The sequence below is a fragment of the Vollenhovia emeryi genome, unplaced genomic scaffold (genome assembly GCF_000949405.1).
Source record: "Vollenhovia emeryi isolate VEMERY1.0 unplaced genomic scaffold, V.emery_V1.0 DF939121.1, whole genome shotgun sequence".
Classification (NCBI taxonomy): Eukaryota; Metazoa; Arthropoda; class Insecta; order Hymenoptera; family Formicidae; genus Vollenhovia; species Vollenhovia emeryi.
In genome coordinates this window covers 2,570,732-2,595,492 of record NW_011967245.1, presented here as the reverse complement: position 1 = coordinate 2,595,492, position 24,761 = coordinate 2,570,732, and the positions used below count along the sequence as shown (strand labels likewise).

Sequence of the window (24,761 nt, the reverse complement as noted above, 5' to 3'; positions counted from 1 at the left end):
TGAATAACATATGTGTTAAAAGTCTGTCGGACACTATGTACGACGTCACATCTCTGAATAACATATGTGTTAAAAATCTGTCGGGCACTATGTACATCACATCTTTAAATAATTAATGTATTAAGAATCTGTCTGACACTATATATCGGATATCATATCTTTTATCATTGATATCTCTATAACGTATTGTTTCTCACTTGGTAAGGAATTGAATAGTTTTTCTTCTGCAAAATTTTAACTCAAAGAAAGTATAATTAACAGGTCAGAATCAAACTTGCCAAATATGTCTGGCAATGTGATGCCGACAGGATGTTAATAATAAAACATGTTATTTAAGCATGAAATGACCTAATTCATGACCCGATCTACTTGGTTATCCTTGACCCGGTAAACGTAAACATTAATTAACATCCAACTCCTAGACCTCTCCCGGGTCATGTGGTATTTTCGAACTCTGATTACAAGGGAAGATATTAAGAGACTCGGAAGGTGGTCGTTGAATACTTTCCTATCATTTGTGAAAACTTTACCGAATACTAAAACTGAGATTATACGATATCTTGGATTTATGTACATACACGTTTTATTAGAATACTATTACAATACTTCGTAAGTTATCACTGTGGATTTGAATAACTTGCAAACTTTGAAGATTTTAATCGAGAGGCATCGTGATCCCCTCAAATCCCTCGACAGAATGATACGAAGCCTGCATTATTTTATTCAAAATGAATGCGAATAAGTTAGTGACAGATTAAAACTTTATTATCTCGACAATTTCGGTTTTAAAAATTATATATTTTTTTAGTATTGATATCTTCCATTTTTTGTAATTTATATGTTATATAATTGTAATTATATAAATTGCAATTATTTACAGTTCTCTATAAAATCAAATAATTGAAATCATCTAATAAATACTGTTCGAGATTAATTTGAATCTCGTTTATTTCATCCCCGGCGTGATGGCGGGTGGACAAACGAAAATAAGGGGGTGGACAAACGAAATAAATGCATTGACAAACGAAACTAATGCGAGGACAAACGATTCCAGTGCTTGAGATGAAGAAAATGCAACAGAAGTGCTCGGGATTGTCATTTTGTACTTTTTCTTGTTAATGACTTAATTCCACTGGGTGGACAAATAAAAATAGGGGGTGGACAAACGAAATAAATGCATTGACAAATGAAATTAATGCGTTAACAAACGATTCCAATGATTAAGATGTGAAAATGCCCATCATGAGGAGTGCTCGGGGTTGTCATTCTTTTTTTGTTAACAACTCGATTCTGCTTGGTGGACAAACGAAAATGTTGGATGGACAAACGAATGCCACTTGGAGATTTATGAGACCTGTTTATGGGGGTGCTGTTAAATTTTTAATTTGGTTATAACTTTACTATGAAGTGGACAAACGAAAATTGTCGGTGGACAAAAGTGGACAAATCGTGGACAAACGAATGTCACTTAGAAATTCATGGGGGCTGTTCATGGGGGTGCTGATTGTAAATTTTTTTATTTTTATCATAACTTTTTTTGTAAGGGTGGACAAACGAAAATTATGGTTGGACAAACGTGGACAAATCGTGGACAAACGAATGCCACCAGAATTTTATGAAAATTTGCATTTCGGGGTGCCAACTAAAGAAATTTATTGCGAAAAATATTACTTCGAACCTGGATTTCCCTATGCTCTAGACGGGCGTCTCACCAATTCGAACACTAAGGCATGTTTAAAATGGACCCAGTTTTTACCCTGATAACATTGAATCCATCCTTTATTGACTACTTTGAATTACCATATAAACCAGGCTTTAATTCTATTCTCGAAAGCATAAGTTGAGTTTCTTGGTCTCTAGTCTGCATATTCAAATTTTCTCGATGTGCGAGAAATCCAAGAATAACGTGCGAAAAACAAAACTCATTTTTCTTTTCTTCTTCCGAAAATAAAAAATAATTTTCCGAAGGATCTCTGTTCCTTGACGAACACCAACGTTCTCTCCGAGCTTCGATCCTGTCGTCGTGACCTTTGAAGTAGGACGATAGTAAATATCTTTACAGGTACAAGCGAGTCCATGCGAAAGCCAATTTCGTAATCGAGATGTAAATTGCACCGCATCTGGCCGATTGCCAGTGCCTTCTCTCTTTCCCACTCCTCTCCTCTTCACTCCCCATTGAATTTTGCTTTCTGCTTGCGACACGTTTTCGGTACCTCAAGCTCTTGGCCGCTTTCTCGCTCGTTTCTACCCTGCACGTACCAACACACTTACCTTATACCTTGGCTATATTATTCGGCACGTTGAGCGTAGCATAATGCGAGCCCTATTTCTGGAACGATTCCAGCGGTCGGAAACAGCCGGTGGGACACCGCCGTGATTTGATCCAGGTTGCCCCTGATGAAATGCGGCAACACGAATATACATGCACATCGAGAATATTAAACGCCTGGCAGATCACGGCCGCTTCAGCCTTGTTTCTGCCTGTGCGTGTCATTTTGCTGTGATCAGCGCGGCCTCTGCATGCGGGGTCCTTTATGTCGTTATTAAGTTCGACGTTCAACATTTGATTGTAACGTGTATAATTACCGTTTGCAATGACTATCGTCGGTCTCGTAGCAACAAATAACTGAGTCGTGTGTGTGCTGTTCTAAATAAATTCTCTTTTTAAATTATGATCGGAATGTTTCGATCTGCAAGTGGAGAGAAATTCTGAATGAGGCGCATGTGTTTGACATTCTGGGTATTTCAATTAATTTCAATTCATCATGCGACTACGATTGCGAATAAATTTATTCTTAAAATATTGGAATACGAAAGATATTTTGTGCCTGCGTGACTTTGGTCTTCAAATCCCGAGTAGAAATGAAATCAGGCATGCTTTATGTATAGTCTGTTAGGGAGGAAGTAAGGAATGGCCTAATAAGGAATTCTTGACATGTGCTTGATCCGATGCACCTGATTCCCTTATAGGATTTGATAAACGTCAACCTGAATATGGTATCTCCAAAAATATGAAAGATACGGAAAAACATTTCAAATAAAAGTTGTTTGGTTCGAAGGGGGACATAAGATGGTGCCATTGACTTGACCTTGGATAGTCATTTAAAGATCACGTGAAATTTACCATTCAATTTTTTAAATGGAGCCCCCTAATATTTATTATATTTTTTCAATGTTTGGCTTATGATCGATTATTACTGTTTGTCGGCGGGAAAAGTATTGTAGTACAGGACTTTTTTACTTTATTTAGTCTTAGGAATATGCTGTAGCAATAGTGTTTCAATTATTGCAAATGTTTGTGTATTGTAACACAAAATTTGCATACACAACAATTTTCAATAATTGGAGCACTATTACATTTTACGTTATTGAGATTCACTCACTGACATTGATTATTGCAAATTGCACAGTAAATTGCGAAGACATGTATCAAATCTGATTTTCGAACTGTTCGCGCTGTTAATTGCCTAATTTATAAGCACACGTACAAGGAGTGCGATATATTCTCGCGCTCTCCGAGATTTATGTATCAGAAATTCTCAACATTTACATTTCCCGCGATGGGAGTTGTCGAATAGCGACCGCGTTACCGATAACGCGATGTCGCATTTGCAAACGTTATGACGTGCGTAACTGAAGTTCCGAGTTGGAGCGCCATTCCGCATGCAATTCGGCGCAATCGTCTATCAGCTGGATTTAATCGGCAACATGCCTTATCCTGTTACTATATATAGCGCTGAAAAAGAACGGGACACAAGCGGGCTAGAAAACTCGCGCGGGCTCTCGTAAATTACAACAGTTGTCCTTCCACGAGTATTATCACTCCTATGATAAATATTCACATTTTATTTAACGTTTCTGTAAGCGTGAGTCATTTCTCACTGACACTGATAATACTTTTTTTTTATTCGCATTCTGAGAGACTTCTTTTATTTTTCGAGATTAACATGCTACATTTTTTATTTTACAATTCGCTTCGTGCGATGATATACTATAGCGGAAAAGTAGGACTTAGGGCGCCCATGGTGGCCGAAGTTTGCATTATTTGCTGGAGTGACAATTATCGAAAAATGGAAAAATTGCGAAAGGGAAATTTAAATTGTTGCGTGTATTCATGTGAAAATGTATTTCACAGATTTAAGATGTCTTTAAGACGACATAACGTTGTCTGGGATTTTACTTAAATTTCATTTAATACTCACATGTAATTGTACCTTGTACGGAGTAGCATTGACAGACGTTTGCGGTATCATACTGCATCTTATTAAATGACTTATATTTGCACTGCGCAATTCTTCAACGCGAACTACATACGATATTGCTAAGGCTTTTCCTTTCGGTATTGCACTCGGATTAAATTTAATGTCATGAGTAATGGGTCCAAATCCCGTTCGTATGATAAGGCTCATTGCAAAAGTTAGAGAAGTTAACCTACACATATAATGAAAAATCTATGGCAAATGTTTTGTAATATAACGAAAATATTTTCATCGAAATTATAAAGAGACCTAAAACTATCAAGATACCTCACGACAGTATACGTAACTTGAATATTAGCAATCATTGACAGCTATTCCAGCAAAATATGTGACATTTCACCAACCGCGGCAGCACTAGTCTCTACGCACACAGCGAATAGAAAATCTTTTTAGTCTTGTTTGTCGTTTATGATATATTTCTATAATATCTTTAATAACGCTATATTTATAAAATAACAAATAGATAAATAATTGTTATAACGTATATGCTAAGGTCTAAAACACGTAGACACATCTTTTGGACATGTGTGCTGTCTGAGAAATATATCGATGTTATTTTCAAAGTTAATGTGACTACGATGAACTTGGATCTTAGATTATGGCATACATCAGTAGTATGCAGTGCCTACCAAAAGTTTCGAGCCACTTAAATAATTTTTGAATGATTTGAAATATATGATTGAAAATAGGGGTACAGTGGGGTCACAAAGTCTATTATTTAACCACAAAAGTGATGAACCGCGAGGTTTTTTTATCTCTATTGTGACGCATGCACGCACGCGCACATAACAGAGGATTTAGAGTCGTCAAATACGGCTGAAGTTGCGAACCGCGGGGTTCTTATCTCTGTTGTGACACGTACACGCGCACGCACAAAAATGGAAAATAAATTTTAATTAGAAATTGAAGAAAAATTCTGTGGACTGCGCCAAAGAATAATGTTAAGATGCATTTTGCGCTGGTTGCAGTGACTACTGTCGAAATGCATCCTGCGTTGAGCGCAGTGAATACTGTGGAAATTTATTCTGTGAAGAGGGCAGTAATTACTGTGAAAATGGATTATGCGTCGAGCGCAGATTAAAATGTACAAGGAATAAAAAATATGCACAGCTCAATATCCTGCAATCTGCGCAAAAGCGCAGTAAATCTCAACACGAAAAATACGATGCAATTGGAGCAGACATGTGAAGTTGACGCATTAATTTCTGGGGTAAATCCAAATAAACCTTGTAACACATTGCGGTTGCTGTGCTAAATTTTTCAACGTGTATTTAATTTGATAAGAATCGGTGGAAGGTTAACTTCCCAATTCTAGAAAGAAACACTAGACAGTATGACACGACAAGTAGTATAATAGGGCTCTAGGCGAAGGTCTACTATAAAAAACCTAACGCGCCGTCAAGTGGCACCTCTGAGGTGGTGCGGAAGTCCACTGTTTATCCTAAAAACTGCACAATGTATGCAGGCAATTATCCTTTTTAGTTCAATTTACGAACACCCTCACAAAAAACTGCATATTAAATTTCATACAAACGGAAGCACTCAGGCATTTTAACATTGTTATTAAACATTAGGTCGAGAAAAGTGCATTATGACTTCAACATTAAGAAATTTTCAATCTGCACCTTTTCGTGTTTTGTTTAAAAAATACCTCTAAAAATCGCATTGTTCATGGAGGACGTTTCAATATTGCTAATTGTGCAATATGAACATTTTACGTTATTTCGAATACTAATATATTATTCATATTATTAAGAAGCGGAGACTAAGGATTATTAACGTATTACAATTTCAAATATTATCCAAATATTACTTTGTGTAGCTTTTAAGCGTTCAACATTTAGTTAGACGCAACAGTCGGCACTCAGAGTCTAATGGACGGTCACGATTCGCATCTGCGCATATAGCGTGTAATTCATGACATCGGGAGAAGTATAATCTCATGATAGATGAAAATGGCGATGTATCTGTGTTTGTGTAGACGCTCGCGGAAACTATCGCATTCGCGTCTGCTTGCTGACTTATTGGTCACCGCGGCCATGATAAATAACCGTATTAAGTTGAGAGCGTGCGAAAGGAAAACACGCAATGAGAGACCAAATGAACAAAAAAAGGAAGAGCTGCGTCCCGCATCGAGAATTAAATTTTGTCGTAGCTGGCTAGCACAAATTGGAGTTAATTAAACGTATATTCACACGTGGAAATTTTACTTTACGCCGATGCTTAATGGAAACAAAAGTGAGTGCTTTACTGAAAGTATCTTCAGTTTTACGAAGTGACAAATTGCATACCACCTATCAGTAACCAATATAAATTATGTCATATCGCAACTGTAAGGTTTATTTTCAGTTAATTAAAACGTCCTTACGTTCATGATATTAAGCGTCTTTATTGCACTTTTTTAACTCTACGATATGTAAAGACGTGCGACTCGGCAATTTTTAGTTTAAAAAAATGTTTTTGTTATGCGACGAGACTTCTTTTATGAAAGTTTTAAATAATGTTATTGTTTCAGTTACTATTTTATTTCGACTGAAAATCATGTGAAAAGTTTACCAGTAAAATGTGAAATTAACGTGAAAGCAGCTTTTTTTACGATTACGTCGTATCGGTGAACATGAAGCGTATAGAATTTTTTGAAAAACGATCACTTTTCGGAATAAATAAAAGAAAAGGATGTGTAAACACGCCGAAAATATATGATATTTTCTATGCCGAATTAACATGACCCATCGAATGACGAATGACGTGGTCCGTTCTATTGAAAAATGGGATCTCGCGTATGGATTACGCGTAGCATTGAACGGTCGGCGCTTTCTCCGATTTATCGGAAATCTTTTCTACGTATTCAAAGAGCACGGCTCTATAAAATTGTTTCCTCTGTTCCGATAAGATAGATAGAAAAGCTCGGCTCGAATGCACGCACGAATATTCCTCGGCGCGCTTATATCTCATGACATCCAGCATTAAAAAAAAGCGACCTTCAATTCCGCACCGTCGAATGGCGGTAACGTTTATCCGCGTGATTCCCCGCGGCATATTTTTTGTTGGCGGGGCCGAAGTGGGAGCGACCGTGGGGGCTTTTTAAAATTAGCAGTAGTCGTAAGTTCAGAAACGATATTACACATCTTAATTGTGTTACGTCGTGGGTTCGGCACTAACGGGCGAAGTTTTTAGGGTTCGTAATAGCGAAAGTCGGCGTTCTTTCACCGGCACTACGCTTTTATCGCTATTTTTACGCAAGGCTACCATTAAACGCTCCCCGTCCAGTATAATAGTGCAATATATGTTCTCTAACTTGAAGTTTCTTGAACGGGAATTTTTCTTGAAAGTACAACTTTTTTTATGACTGAATAACCAGTCATACCGGGAGTTAAAAATGTCGTTTTAAAATAGAAGCTAAAATAAGTAGCACAGTATTTTTATTGCAGGTTTATTAAATGGAGTAATGGTTATTACTAATCTTAGGATTACAAATGCTGAAAATAGATTAATAAAGAATTAATTTCCCCTTTAATAAAAGAACGTAATTTTCCGGAATTTTTCATTTGCGCTGCTAATAGCGGTTCTGAGGAACGCGAGAAGCACTTGGGTAAAACCTGGACTGCAGTTAAACGTACTTTGTAAGGCGCTAACTCGACAAATTATTTACGGCGAATAAGTATCTTAAACCTTTCACGTCTTTTCTCGCCGCACGGACTTTATTTACATTTGTACTCCGTGTAATAGACAACGTCATAAAGATGCATATCATGCAAATGTAATTCGCGCAGTGAAACGACAGTTTGACTCACTAATAGTACAAGTAATGCCGTGAAAAGGGCGAATAGTGCCAAAACAATTGGAAGATTATGTCGCTAGAAAATGTATGCGCATGACTATGTCAGGGAGCGTGTCGAGTTATATTAAAGCTATACAGGGTGGGCCATTTTAATGTATCCACTGAAATACCTCAAAATCTATAAGTTTAAGACAAAAAGACAAAAGTGTTTCGGACAAAACCTTCGAGACCAAACAACTTTTGTCTAATATTTCAGTGTATTTATTAAAATGGCCCACCCTGTATATGAGCCGATAACTTTCATTCATAGAGAGGACTAATTCCGTCGACACCGAACGTTCAAACGACAAATTAATTAACAGCTGAATGAGTCGCAGGAACAAAGGTAGTAGCATGTTAAACGTGCTAATGACGCGAGCAATTGCACGTCACCGTCGAAGCTTTTAAGCTACCGTTGACACCTGTCGACTTTATGGCGTCAGGAACCTCGTAAAGCTACGACGTAATCGTTGCCGAGCGTGCACTTTCCGGTAGTAAAGCGCCCTCGCGATCTTCCGATTTAGTTATAATAATTTGTGCCTTTAAATGCCACGAACATGTTTGCCCTCTGAGGATCGAGTTGGCCGATGAAACTACGTCTCGTACGGCGGCGTGTCAAAGCAGAGCTATCGATTTTTGTGCACTCGTGAAGAAATGCATACGAGTAAATGAGTGCATAGTACAGTCCGTAATAGCTTTTTTTACCCGAATATGAAGTGCACCTTTGAGTAGGTTCTCTCTCTCTCTTTTTTTTTTGTAGAAGAAGTTAGTCCGTACGACCTAGTTCGATGGGGATCCGTTAATATTACGAGGCGCGCCGCTTGAATTGAAATACGAGGTCGCAAAAATGCAAATAATGGATCTTTCAGTTTTTATTGGATTGCTCTTGTCGCACGTGGCGCGAATTAATTCCGTCTGCAGCCTTTTTCGCGCACTTCATCGCTCTCGTGGCGTGACGCTAATTCATTCATTAGAAAGCGATCGACCGGTAATGATTTGATAAAATTTTGCGTTCTCGCTGGTCACAATGTTGAATTGCGCGTTAAAACGCAACGTGACACCTCACCTTTCGTGCGACAGTTCTAAAGGTTCGTTCTGTCTCGCGTTTATAGAGAAACATGGAATACGGATAATTAAATCTTCGGTAAATTAGGGAAAAGGTCACAGCGCCCGCTTTCTCCCTGTCTGCCGCGCGACGCGAAGGAAAAATGACCGCTAATGAAATTGCGCGTGGATCTCGAGTGGCCGTGCGGTGGCGCGGAAAAAAAACGTTTCGAGTGTGATAGAATTCGCCCGATAAAAACGGCGTATAAACACACCGGATATATTCAAGCGCGGTAGTCACTACACGCAGCGTTGTAAATGGTGTGCGAAAGATTTTTTCCCGATGAATCGAGGGAGCCACGCTCGCAGGAAAATGCGCTCCGCGTTTCAGCGAGAGGGTATTATTCCGGAAAACAATTTTCTCGGTTGAACGATCTCTCTTGGATTAGAAGCGGCGGCAATTAAAGATCAAGTAACATTATTGATCCGATTGATTTTGAAATAAGATGAACCCTACGTAACCCGAGGGATTTTTTCTAACGTAATTATTCGCACTTAGATTTAATATCGCCAGTAGTTTAAAACCAATGATATGTAATTTTTAAACGACCTACATTGGCCCATGTTTTTATTTAAAAAACCCTACACGTTTCGGTCCCAGGTTTGGATCCTTTTCAAGCAATCATAGTTCGACACCATTTTCTGAGGTCGATGGTGTTCAATAACTCACGTTGTAATTATTCGCGTCAAACAATTTTTATTTCTGGGGTCTAGCACTTGGTAGAAATGTATTACTATGGCATCTACTGCAGTGCTTACAATAATGCATTTAGCAATACATTTCTGTCCAGAAACGCTGCATTAAAGCGCGATCATAACCGAGAAGCCGTGTCTGGTGCGTGGGTGCAGCGCGCGCCGTATTTTCCCATACAATTGCCGCGACGATGAAAGGTTGAAAATCGCGCGAGATCCGACCTTTCGTCCTCGTTCTCAAGTTCCTAGAGTTTCTCGCGTTCGCGATTACGGATCAAGCCCACGGCGGGAGGGTAGCGCGCGTCAGCGGAAAATTTCGCCGGGGCTCGCTTGCGCTCACGAGGATCGGTTCGCGCTCTTGTCTCGTGGCGCTTACGATTTTTCTCGAGACGATGAGCCTTTATTTTTTTCGCGGCGCTGGAACTGACAAGCTTGCGGGCTCCAGTCGTTAGCACTGATACAGCTTTATGACGAAAGTTTGTTAATAAAAGTTTGCTTACGGCACCACGCCGGGACGGCGGGACGCGAGGTTGCGGGGTGATGATTTAGTTTTAGTGGGACGACATGGATTTCGTGCCCTCGCTATGCAGATGAGAGACGCGGGGAAAGTTGAAAATTCCGGTCCCATAAGAGGACGGGTATGAAGATGACTGGCAAAGCACGCTTTTAACGAGGTTACGCCTCATTTTGCCGGGCCGTAATATATGCGCCTAGCACTTTGAAGAAATTTTGGATGAAGCTGCGTGAAAGTTCGAGTAATTGAAAGGGAGAGCGTGGAAGAGCGATAGAATTAAATCGCACGTGAAGACAGAGATTCCGAGTAGAGTTACCGGACATTCTATTCTGAGCCAGCAAATCTCGACTCGATATCCTTTTATTTTTAATCGCGCTAGTTTTTGTTTATTCCTCTTGTGGGATCTGACATGGAGGCGGAGCCTCTATGCATACGTCATCGCCGTGGCGCCGAGAAGCCTGTTTATTACAGTGTTAACAGGGTGTCCAGTGGTCAGGGAAATCTGGAAAACCGGGAATTGTCAGGGAATTTCAGAAATCTGGAAATGTCAGAGAAAAGTCAGGAAATTTTGAGGTCTTCGAAGTAACTGTTAGGTTTTTACAAAACCATTTATCTCGAAGCTCTAATTATTATGTATGTATCAAAAATCGATCACGAAGATTTTATGCATTAACTTTTAGAACGCGGAGAAAATATCCCGCAATCCATAATAAAAATTAATTAATGAAATAGCACCTGACTACAATGCCCTGTTATGCAAAGGGCTACTGCTGCGTTCATTTTTCGCCATCGGATGTCATGACTACGGATGTCAGATCCCCCCAATACGGATTATATCGGTCAGCCAACATAATCTTCGAAAGAAGAGGCGGCCCTCCAAATATCCGAAGCTTGATATTTCCGCCGCAACATTTATATTATTCATAATGTATACAGGACGGAAAATGTCAAAATAATATTTTCATCATCGCGTCGCCGAAAATTCATGATTTACCCGTCGCGGATGGAATACCAAATCATGCATACGCTTTCATATTTCACTCGTCGCGCATTAGCAATTGATCCCTCCGCGATACTGACGTACGTACATGTGTGGCGAGCGTTTCTACGCGGCGTTATCAATATTAACGCCCAACGAAATATATATGAAACCTCTCTGATCTTCGATGTAATCTTGGTGACGCCCGATTCCCGCGTTGACGATGAAAGTAACGACGGTGTACGAGAAGAATCGCCAGGAGAGTCCTGTCGGCATCGCGGCTATAAAAAGCGAACGTCCCCGCCGTATCGGGATCGACCTTTAAGGCCATTGCCGAATATTGAAGCTACCTTGGAAACAAATAAATAAGCTCGCGCCGTGGGCCCGATAAATTTCGAAACGATCGCTCGATAGATACAGCCGGTGCCCTCTCCCACACGATAGACCGGTTGGAATATCCACGAGCGCGCGCATGTGAAGCGAGAGAAGAGAAACGCGATCGTAAAGCTAGGTGGTTCCAAAACACGATACCTCTCAATATCTAGATGGAGTAAGAATAGATTGAAATTTTTCTGAAGAGATTGGAAAGTAAATCTACGAAAAGAATGAAGCGGATATCAAACTTGTGTAGGATCCAGAGTTCATGTACAACGGCAGGATGTGTTGCATTTCTTAAGATTTCTTTAATTATCAAAGGCAGAAGCAGCGTATGTGCATTGATTTTAGAAACACAACTCTTGAATATTGGGGAGAAATGTTGCAAGGATTTCGCCGAGAATTTTCCATAAAGCGTAGAATAATTTAATAACGTTGCGGGCCAGTGTAGTTAAAAAAAAATGCATTAGAAGTGTCTCTACGACAGAATTTCGCCTGCTGCAATTCCAGAAAACATGTAAAAATAAAACAGTGCGCGCGCGCGCGCGCGTGCGTGAGAGAAAAAGAGGGAGGAGGGGGAGAGAAATAGACAACTTGTTCGAGACGAAACGACAAATGAGGAAAGCAAATCTAGTGTCAAACGTGTGAATAAAAATGGAAAATTGAAAACGCAATGCAATTATTTTGAATACTACTGTTCAAACAGTTGGCGCGAAATTGAAGGCAGCACGAAAATTGATGGCTCACTGTCATAAGAATAAAATAAATTCAAGTATTTACCAAGTATTCTTATTCATGTAAATAGAGATGTAAAAGCAAGAAGAAACGGCGGAGATGATACAAATTCCGAAACTAAGAACACAGAGGGCAAAGAGAGGACTGTCGTACAAACATTTTCAGTGGCACCGGCTGGAAGGAAACGCCTGGCGCAAAAGCTTTCATCTCGCCGGGCCAGGCCAGACCCGACCGCCTTTGGAAAAGCGCGGACGTGGCGCAAAGAGATTTTACACAGAGCGCAGCGGGGTGTACATGTAAAGAAACGCCGACTATGCACGATTAAGTTTATACGCGAGAAGATCAAGGGTGTAATCCGCGTGTCACGAGTATACACGTGTCGTGAGTGTGAACTTCTTATCCTTTAATAACGAGTCCGTTGCAGCGTTGTAACGCTTGGTTTACCGGTTGAATCAATTCGTTTTGTAGCAAATATGAACGACGTGAAGATAAATTTAATTAATCGGGATGGTTTATCAAAGCTGAAAGTGAAGACGATCTTGTTCCATATATTTTCTATTTCCGCCTTTCCATTTTCTATCTCGGGATTATTATTATATTTAAAAAAATGTAAAATTGAACAATCAATAACGTAGAAATATCTCGCGTCGCTTCGACGTCACGTTAAATATTGTGACATTTGCGATTATGACAGTGTAACGGTATTAATTTCCAATATCAGCAGGTTTTAATATTCAATTTCAATCTCGCGTATCGCTGCGACGACGTATATTGTAACATCGTGACGTGAAAATGCGGGCTTGCGGTATTTAGTTATTGAATGCTTAAATTACGTAGCACAATTAATATTAAATGAACGGCTCTCAATGAGGGAATGGAAATAACGTGTTGGAAGGGAGGGGGGGCGAATTTACAATTCTAAAGTGACTTTCGTGAGGTAACGACCGATTTGCACGAATAAAAGCTCTGCGTTGACATTGATCTCAGGACCCGATCTTCCTATACCTATGTACGTAATCGCACGCGATCCCCCGAGTCTTAGGTGCACAGGTCAGATCTGGCGGCATTGGGATCGTCCATTCCCGGATGCTCCGTATTTCGAGGGGATCGATGCCCAACTGTTGAATATTCGATGCGTCGGGACTATCCATGAGGATAAAACCAGTCGTTAAATAACCGGCTACGTACTCCGGGCACGATCTATCGATTACCAGGGTTTTCTGTCTTGATTCGATTCATGCGGATCGCCGAGCAGCACCCGCGGTTCGGCTCCCATGATGTAATTACGAACATTTTAGCGTATAATTCGTATCTGCATGGTTTTACATTTCATTACGTCTAAAAATACCCGCTCGGAAATAGATGTGATTTCGTACGCATTCCGATCGAGATATGAAGGAAATATCAGTGTATATCGAATAAAACTATTTCCACGAGGTTCAATTTTGTAACAACTAGCATTCGGGGGTTTGAGCTTCATTGCAGGTTTGTCCCCGACAATGAGTAGCGTCGGGAGCAACGTCACCTTTAATCTCATGTATTGGCGGCATCGCGTTGAGAGCTCAATTTCGACGCTATCTTATTAAAATCGTGTTCAGAAGGCGGCGTGTCAGGTTCGGATAAACAGCGCGATAAAGAACCCCGTAGTCTTCCAATAATTCGATATCGTTTTGCATTTGATAAATGGCCTGCCGCAGCCTCGAGACTCGCGTGTGTGACACTCACCTTCTTCATCAGGGACATTACATTAATGTTCTGAAACATCCTGACGGCTCTATTGCGGTCCCGCCTGGTCTCAATGGAGGAAACGGAGGATTCCTAAATCCCAGTTGCGCCTCTCGTCACTTCCTGGTGCTGAGTACCGGCATAAAGGCCCGCGGCTGCTACTGATTCGCGACCCGCCGACCTCGGCTCACAGTACTCCGGTGTCTTTGGATCTACAGGGTCTTGTTTGGCGTAAGCTGGAGCCGTGCGGCTCGCCCTTCTGCCGCGAAAGCATCTCCCGTGATCATTGTCATTCGCCTTCAGTGCGACATCGGCGGCTGCGGTGTGTTGTTGTCACGCGATTCTGAAAATGAAGTATCAACGTATTCAATTACATGCGATTGAGCGACTCGGTGCAAAAGTGGGCCAAGTCTGTCATTTATAACGTTCGCTTTACATACGCCTTGTATACGACTTCGTGCTTCAAATGAATTTGATAAATGGTGGACTCAATCCACTTCTGCTCGGGATTACGAGGCTCGATTGCGATAATGGATTCAATGATCATCAAACGTTCCTGGTTTATTTCGAGCGCGGCAAATAGATTTCTATTTTAAAGGCGGCACTGAGGTTTTCAGAATTCCCGCGTCATATACCACTTTGTAGTTTGCAAACAGTCCTCTCGCGGGCTAGCTACCTACCAGCTTTGAGAGGAATGTTTGGCTGAACGTAACCTCGTTAGAAAGTTTAGACGCAAACAAATATTTGCGCGCGCAAATTAATATCTGGCTTTGTTTCGTCGCACACGGGATGTCAGTTCCTGAGAGCGAGCGCATATACACGCTGCGAGATGATTAATCTTACTTTTCCTAACGGCAGGCCGATATTTTAGGTATCTGAAAGCGGATAGTCTGGTTTCGAAGCACCGACGAAATTACGTTATTCGGCTTGAAACAGCGATAGCGCGAGACGCGATCATCTCATTTTTAATAACTTCGTTTTAACAGTGTCGACCTTATTATGATGCAAATTAATTTTTACTTGGGAGGCGAGCTAGTTTCTCGTAAAACTAATAATTAGTTATGCATTTATAAAACTTGTTTCCCCATATTAAATTATGAAGTTTCGCACGATTGTATCGAATTGTCACACGCGCACGCCTCACGAAAGCATAATTCGGAAAACAAGCTCGAAAATATCAGTTTCCAAAATTACTAATTTAATCGCATGAATAAAACATGGCGTAAATTGCAGCACGTGTTCAGGACAAGAGCTGGCTCTACATCAATTTCATCCGGCGATAGTTTCGAGCACGAACCGCTCATTCTTATATTATAATTGGTAAAAGTCTAAAGAAAGTTCAATTGAACGCGCTCACTTGACAAATTGTTACTGCAATTGTAAAATACAATTACGAGAATAACGTGTTCGGAATTGCGACTTCGAGCGAAAAGTATAATTTCCTGCTAAGGATATAACAAGACTAAGTTTGTTGAACTTAATCAACATACCAACGCGCTGCACTTGTCCTCATTAGCTGTAATTTCAATCAAGGAAATCACCCACGTAGCAACTAGAGCCCCTTGATTCCCACAGGCATAGTTGACCGCGATGGTACTGTAATTACGAATTCAAACTCGAAAACGATGTTGCATCTAAACTAATGATAAATTTGTGCAGACCACGTATGCACGTGCGCGTGCGCGTTATTTTACGCAGTTTTCAGGTGATTGTAACAATTTTTTATATAATGAAGTTCCGCAGGAACGATTGGATCCATACAGTCATTTGGGCTTAGGATCCACACGGATCCGAGCTCACATTGCAAGTAGAGGAAAGTCCCATATTACGAGATAGGCTCCTAATATGGGATAGCGGAGTTTCTGCTAAATTAATAGGCATCGGTAACAATTTGTCAAGTGAACGCGTTCGATTGAACTATCTTTAGACTTTTACCAATTATAATATACGAATATACGAATGAGCGGTTCGTGCTCGAATTATCTGTTGGTTCCACCATGAATTTGTTGCCCTTGGAGTGAAATCTGTTTAGTGGAAAATTAATTGTTAGATCGTGTAATCGTTGCGGAAAAAGATTTGTCATTGAATTTTTATGTTGAAAACCTACTATCTTACATTAGAATTCTATCTCATAATAGAGGACTTTTCCCTATTCATATACACTCTCTACGCATCATGCATAATTGTATACACCGTTTTTTTTGTGGTTGATAATATGAATACTTGCAAAAAGGAAGAGATGATCTAAGAATAAAAACTAATTAACGCCTGGGTGTGTTCGACAGCTGTGATAAATTAAAAATCTAAAAAAAGCAATGTATTTAAGCCGCTCGTTCTGTTCTTGTACTTTTATCCGCAGTTAATTATAATCGTATTATCTTAAACGATTATTATGAATACTTAACGGTGTCAAATAATAAATTTAAATTAATACATTTTTGCCATAGAAGAGAAGAAACTTCCCTCTTTTGCATCATTAATTTATGAAACTTACGATGCGGTATTCTGCAGCAAACACTTTGAGATTATTAGTTTCCTCAATTAAAAGTTTTTAACAAAATGAAATAAGCAATTTAACTAACTATATACATATTTATCGCAAGAAATATTTGACGTCGTACCGTGAAGGAACATTTTCTGCATGGCAGTAAATCGGGGCTTATCAATATCCGTTTGCTAACGTCACGAAATTGGTTTCGAAAAATTATTCAGGCAAATAGAAAATCCCGTTCTTCGCGAGCGTTAATTAAATTCCTCCTACAATTGCGGTCGTTTGGCAAACTTTTGATTTCGAGGCGCAGCCCCGGCGCAGCGCGAAGCTGATTCCACGCGGCACGAAGCAGTCAACTCGTCTCGCCATGTGCGTTTTGGAAGCCGCACTCTCTTCCACATCGCATTTCGCGAATCAGGCAATTAACCTGCCGCGCAACGAGACAAATTTCGGTCGCAACCGAGTTTCATGGTTACGTAAATCATAATAATTGCGATGTAAATGGCTTCGTTAACCGGTCCCGTTCAGCGGGATTAACGCAACGCTGCCGCTTCACCGTCGTTCTAACATCATTGTGGCCAAAATTTGTTATTGCCGGCCTCTCGTGCGGTCAGGATTTTCGCGTAACTTCGCTTGTCGCACAGTTTCTCTCAGCATATATGCAACACTAAAGTGAATACCGATTTTACTTGATTATTCATTAAAAAAAAGGTTAGTCGTTAATTGAAGTGTTTTCAGCGAGACAGCACAAAGAAAATAGAATTTTTTTTTTCAAAGAAAAGAACAAGATAAGGGGGTACAATAGAAAGATAAAACTATAGAGAGAAAAATTTACGTCCGCCCGAGATACCGGCGAGGCTTTCCTGGAAGCGGAGTGAAAAACGCAATCGGACGTGGCGATGACACGATTATACTAATCTTGAGAAATGAAAGGAGAAGTCGAAGAAGTATCAAAGAGGACGGGAGCGACGCGGAAGGAGCGGAGGGTGTCCGAGAGAAAAACCGTGGATACCGTCGAACGAACGGGATGGAACAATGAGCGGAATGGAATTTCAAGCGCCTCGCGCTCGTAATACTCCGGCGTATATTAATTTATCTCATAATGATCCCGTCGTGTGACGCTCCCGGATAATATCCCTCGAACGTGGGCGCCCAGTCGCTCGGGCGACGAGAAACCGGGGGGGGGGGGGAGGACAAGAAGCGGTACGGTATTCGCCCATATTAATTGCCGAAGTTAATATTCGCGTGGGCGAGTACACGATCGACGGGGTCAGCGAAGTGCGAAGTTCGGAGGTACTCGAAAATCTCCGACGGCGTGAGGAACGTGGAGGAACGACCAAGATCGTATCGAATAACACGTTGCCATTTCGCGGATCATTACGCCGGGGGATTAAATTCTACGAGCCGCGTTAATTAGCAAAGGCGTAGGCAGCTCGTTCGCATGGGGATGTTAATGACCGGCGTGTTCACGGCGAGTGGAGACAGCTTCTTATCTAATCGTAGTCAGATACAGATACATTTTATTGATTCCCCCTAGGGTTACAAGGCGTTTTTTTTTTTGAAGGAACGTGCCCAAACCTCTTATAGCACCTCTCTCTATATTCACTTTTCTATGTGGCGATCGAACGAAAAACCAACAATGTTTTGTTTGGTTTTGAACCCGGGTCTTCGGATCACCAGTCAGCGCACAATCCTCTGCGCCACGATCGCCACTATCTAATCGTAGTCTTATATGTCATTATTAGCCGCCATACCGTTTCGTTTCCACCCACGCGCTTTCTACATACTTGCTACTTGACACATTGTCCATTTTCGTACAGGATAGAAATCTAATCCGTTGATTTTTATTGTCGTGGCATTTAATAGATGCGAAATAATCTTCACCAAATAATCCTCCAAATGTTCTTGCAGCGAGCTACCGGTGTCGAAATGGTATTACAAGAGTCGTTTGAAGAGTACAAATGGCATTCTCTTTCGCAAGACACCTCGAGCTCATTCATTTTTCAAAAGGCATGCAGAAATGTTTGTTCAAGTTTGTTATACATAATTAATTATAAGATGGAACGAGTTGGGACTTTCGTGTTCATAGGAGGGTTGGAACTTTCTGTAACATGTGAAGTTTGCGGCGCGAGTGCCATTTTCACTTCATTCCGAGGACTCTTCAAACGGTCCTCGTACTATTGTGTATTAATAATAAGAGAAGTTCTAAACAAATATCTAGGTATTGTGAGCGAAACGCAAAAGCGGCATCGCGTAGCGTTGCGACATCGCAGCACGCAATATCCGCGATGGGCGATCGCCTCGGAACGGAACGCAAACAAACCACCCCCGCAACGTGTAACGAACAACCCGGTTCGAAGTAGTCTCCGATGACGTACGAAGCGGAGACAAAATTATCCTGACGAGTAGATCGGTCATGCTTGTCCTGCGCTCGGAACGAGTTCACCATGATAGGGACAAGGACACGAACTTCAGCCGCGTCCGTTCTAAATGGACGTCAAATGCTTGTTCCAGATGCAATAAAAAAAAAGAGAAGTTATTTCTACTTTAACAATTTATGCGATATAATGTCTGGAATATCGAAGCGAGTATTTATGCGGTCTATATTTAACATAAAATACGGCGGTCTGATATTCAACCTGAAATAATATACGATCTTCACATGAGGGAAATAAGAAGATACGCGGAGACCGTATTTCGCGTTAAATATGAGATGAAGAGTATATGCGTCCTAAATTTGCGGGTTTTTCGATCCTTTTAATTTTACCGCACGGAATTTTTTTCCCTTGAAATATCGAACAGTTTCTTACGACGTTATACTTTCCGTCAATTATTGCCGGTTTAGCGCTTATATGTATTTATTAAGTTCATCAAATACGGATTGAATCGATAATTTTATCAACGCACACTTTTCACGCGACCCACTTTTCGTCGCCTGAAATAGATACAGCTGAAATAATATCGTCGGCGGTAGATCGGAAGGAAGTTATAAAGGTAGACGTGTTGCGTTGGGTTGCAAGCACAATGCGTCTGCGGATACGCGACATGCTGGCGGTTTACGTTTCTTCCATATGCACGAAATTCCGCGTGAAACATACACGGTCGTATTATCGTCATTGTCGTCGTCGAAAACGCGCGTATTCGGTTTTCGTCACAACGCGGGCAATAATTTTGCCCCCGCTTTTAACCCTTTGAGCGATCACATTGGCATAAGCGGCAACGTATAGCGAGGCCGTTAATTAAATCCGTCGCTCAAAGCGATGTTGCAATTTGTTTTAAAATCGTCTCTTCCTTGATTTATGAGAAATGTTCCAACTAAACGGTGTAACGAATTTAATTATTACTAATTCAGTTTTACCGGGTTGCAATAATTGTTTTAATACTGTACTGCGCACATTTATTTATGCTTGTCGTATAAAGCGCGTGTCGTGTTACTTTTTTTTTATTTAAATTACTTGCAGAACAAAACTCTTTTCTGCTTGCTTTGTTACATGAAACTTCCCCATATTTCTGTCCAATGTTAACGTGTACACGATGCAAGAAATATATTTTGTTTTTCGCATATGTGACACGATCCCCTCGCGAGACAAAAATTCGTTTAAGAAGGGCATTTTATCCATGGCAATAAATAGCGATGGAATTCGGCAATTGCGCTTTTTGCTCTCCCATTACATTTGCGAATATCGAATAAGCCCACAGCTCAACCGGAAACGTTAACTCGAGAGGAAATCGAGAAACGACCGCGTTCAATTGGACCTCTAGTCGATTGTGCGAACAAATACACAGGCATTCGCATTCGCTACAGAAACGTGTATTGGACAAATACGATAAAACAACTGAAAACTATTTTTCATTAAATTACAATGAATTGAAAACATACGCCGACGTCCGTTAATAGAAAAGGAAAATGATTGAAAATATCACGTCGTGGAAAATAAAAAAAAATTTGGTACTTTATATTCCTAAACGATTTTGTACCACGGCAATAGAAATATTAATGTAGTTTTCAAGTGTCATAAATTAAGTCTTATATGATAGTTCAGTTATACATGTTTAATCCTTACGTAATATTGTACTTGGTTTCACGAATTAATATTCCATGAACTTCTGTGGTATTTAACTTGAATAATTAAATTATTATCACGAATTAATTACGTATTTAATTTTCGATTACATTTCTTTCACGAAAGAATTAAACGAAAAAAAAAAAACATTCGATCGACTTTTCTATTTGATTTAACGCTCGGTTTCCCCTAACAAGAAACAAAAGATGATTTCGTCTGTCATCTACGATACTTTTTGTCGCCTGGTAAATTATTGTCTACGCTGAGAAGTTCGATTATAAGCTACGCCGGGGAGTTCGATAATACGCGTATCCAGGCCTCGTTTGTACGTACAAGGAATTATAACGACCGTGGTTACAAAGCAACCCCTAGTTTCACCCACCCCATAAAACGATGTTTGTCCCAGTGGCTACTTGTTGAGCTCACTGTATACTTTAATACCGCGCTTAGCCGGAGACCGCCATCGTTCTGCGTTATTGTATATGCATTTCGCTCCCACACATAGGATCTGCGAGTTTCGCTCTGCCGGTTTCTCCTACACACGACGGTGTTGTTGAAACGCTAGTAATACGTATTAGTGCGAACACGCGTAATATGTTCTGTTATCGTTAGGTAAATAATGACAAATTGTGTATTCTCAGCGTGTTAATTTGTATGCGGTAAACACAGCAATACTTGGCTTAAGTAGCCGTTATAGTTGATGTAAACCTGAAGTAGAAAATTGCGTATAAGTCGGAAATGAAATAATCGTCCATCTAATTATGGATATACGGGGCGTTATGTAATACCCGCTTCATCTTTTATTTACGGATAGAGCGGACTAGACTGAGTCGAAAAGTCCTCTACCATTTTGCAATTTTCGCAATTGTTAACGAGTTATTAATTATTAAAACTCGCTGTCTTAGCCCGGCCTGCCGTCCATGACACACGGCAATGTCAACTCTCCACGCGCCTAGCAACGCCAATCGCGGGACGGTCGCATCTCGCCGCGCGCTTGAATTGGACGGTAGACCGGGCTAGGACAGCAATTTTTAATAATTAATAACTCGTTAACTATTGCGAAAACTGCAAAATGGTAGAGGACTTTTCGACCCAGTCTAGTTCGCTCTATCCATAAATAAGAGTTGAGGCGGGTATTACATAACACCCTGTATACGGCATAACGCTGTTCTATAGCTGTGAATACACCAGTACTAGCGATTGAGCTTGCAGTAAATTTCATGTTTTGCAAACGAAAAGGTAACAACGCTATTTGACTTTATCCTTTCGACAATTAAAACGTTGAATTTAATTCGATATTTGCATCAAGGTCGATGCGGTAAGTTTGCTTACCGATGGTCTTTTGTTGGACCTGACCTGACACCAAACGAGCAAATCCCCGCGGGTGATAGTTTTAGCTGTTACTACTTGTCGGCTGATCGTACGTTAGCCGCTTCTACTTGTTGCGGCCGATCAGATAGGACGCTTTTCCACTTGTCAGCGCTTCTACGTCTACCCTTCGTTGAATTTAAGTGCACGCTAGCTTCCGGGGAAACTTTATCTCGAGAATATCCCCGCCCGTGTTCGCGCACGACTTTTCAGCGGAAACTAAACTCTGGATGTGAACTTTTAATGTCGTTTTATACATATAAATTCTTCTATAGATATAATATAAGACTTCTATAGATAGAAATAATCAGCGAGTTCTGCATGCTCGCACTGATAAGAGTCAACCGATGCGTACGCAATAACTTTTAAGAGAGGTTTCCAAATAAATAATAAATATAAATCCGTACGTTTTTCAGTTTATCATGAAATTATTAATAATTTCTATTTTTATTAAATATAAAAGTGTGTGTGTTATATGTTCATAATCGTCACACGTAAAAAGGAATATTAAAAATAGAATATTATACCATTAATACTAAATAACGAAAATCAATAAGTTATTTATTATACATAATTTGCATATAAAATATATGATTATCTAAAATATGCATAGATTTATTTTTGAAACACGAAGTTCTTTAAAATATTGTTAAGTAATTGTTTATATATTTTACGATTTTATTTTGATTAATCCGATATTCAAGCTGGAACGTGCCTTAGCTATCCTATCGAGGAAACAGATTCTTCTGCGCAATATTCATTGTCAGTCGGTAACATTCGTTATTTTCACATGCGACCTCATTTCCCACTGTACGTGCTCACCATTCGAAAATTTCGTAAATAGTACATCAAGTTAGCGGCTATCGATCCTCCGACCGTGTCGACTCGAAATAGAGTTCCGCGGAGTAATCTTTAGCGTCACGTCTCTTGTCCTTACTTGGAGCACAAGAGAAGATGAACTGTTCCCTAAAATTCGCTTTCCCGAGATGGCGCGAAAGACAAATGAATCTAATAAATCCAGCCACGTCCGTCAACGATTCGTTATCCGACTTTCTCCTTGTAGAATGAAAAAAAAATTTTCGTTCTTGACTGAGAACGAAAGGAACTCTCGCTTGTATTTTCAAAGTCATTGAATTAGATTTCGTGTCTTCGATGTCGACCGCAAGATCAGTTTGAGTAAGATAACTTTCCAAGTCGGTTTGATCGCGACTGAAACCTGATGAACGCGAAGAAAATATTGCCCCGTGCGTGTGCGACAAATGCAACAACAGCGCGCAATGGAAATTACAAATAAACGCAACCTTTTTGAGATTTAAATTAACGTTTACGTGTGAAATTCTCGGTCCTCGAAACAAAAATAAATTTATATCACGTACAAAAATAACGCAGCGCGCAATAACGTAACGTTACTGTGTCAATACCGATTCATCGTGCAGTACGTTCGTCCCACGGGAATTTTAATCCGATATTCCACTTATCCTATCTTACCGTATCGTAATATGCGCTCGATAAAAATCACAAAACGAATATCTCTCTCGAGTCGTGACGCTTCTACCCTGCGGAAATTTCTGTCGGGCGCAAAAAAAAGGAGCCTTAACGTTCCAGGAGGAAGCGCGGATACGTCGCACCTCGTTGCGCATTTACATCATTGCACCGTGACATACAATATTATAATTCCACGAGCGAGTGCTGCCGTCTCCGTGTGTGCAACCGCGCGTCAGCTCCGTGTACGTGCGCGCGCGGACTCTGCGTGTGTGTGTGTGTGTGTGCGTAAGAGCGGATTCAAACCTATTATCCCATATCAGATTTCATCCCTGTAAGCGTGTCGCGCGTGTGTGCGCATCCGTTTGTTACGTGGCGATCTGGCAGTACGAGCTGCCAAGCGTACTGTGTCGCCGCCGATATCCGGCTGTTGTCTCTCAGAATCGAAGCGTCGTCCATAGTGGCGGATTTAATCCTCGATAGCGGCGTTGATAGGACGTAAGAATATATTGCTACAATTAACGACATGTAAAAATCAAAGCCCTGTATTTTTACGTGGACGATTAAAATCACTCCCTCAGATTAAATACCTTTTTTTTGTCTTTAGTCTCTGCATATTTTTCATGCTCTCTCGTATCGGACTCAAAAGAAAAGTTGAGAAGGGATTTGTGTTATTGAGATTAACGAGTTACGAGGAAAGTAGGCTTTGAGAGTCGGACACGGTTATTTATGCGTGAGTTAACGTTGTGCATTACCTAACAATTCGATATCGATGCGCTTTGTAGTTTGTATTTTGCATTGTGTAATTTTTGTGTTGGATTAATTAAGTGTAATGTTACGCATAACCGCGCGTGACTCCTCGGACGGTATTCATAGTCAAATCTTATATTCAAGACCGTCTTAAGATCATCTTCAGATACTCCGTAGCCAATGAAATGTTCCATACGACGGATCTTTGGATAAATTCAAGACGGTCTTGAATATAAAATCTGACTGTGAATACCGGCCTCTAAAGTCCACTGTCACGTAATTTTAACCCCGAGGGTCTTTAATTAATTATTTATTTAGATTGTTTATGTTGAGAGCACGTTTGTCTATCTGAAAATCACAATATGAACGAGACCCTTTGACCATCCATGAAATATAATATAT

The 24,761-nt window shown here is 40.4% G+C and overlaps 1 protein-coding gene across 6 annotated transcripts in view; it reads right to left on the bottom strand.

The window, feature by feature from the left end:
- The window catches only part of LOC105570226 (regulating synaptic membrane exocytosis protein 2), a 178,968-nt gene that overhangs the window by 122,756 nt on the left and 31,451 nt on the right, over nucleotides 1-24,761 (bottom strand). For all 6 annotated transcript variants that reach the window (XM_012027275.1, XM_012027276.1, XM_012027277.1 and 3 more), the window contains exon 2: nucleotides 14,205-14,547. In XM_012027275.1, the coding sequence (XP_011882665.1) occupies nucleotides 14,205-14,243 (39 nt within the window). In that variant the 5' untranslated portion in view covers nucleotides 14,244-14,547. The remainder of the gene's footprint in view (nucleotides 1-14,204; nucleotides 14,548-24,761) is intronic.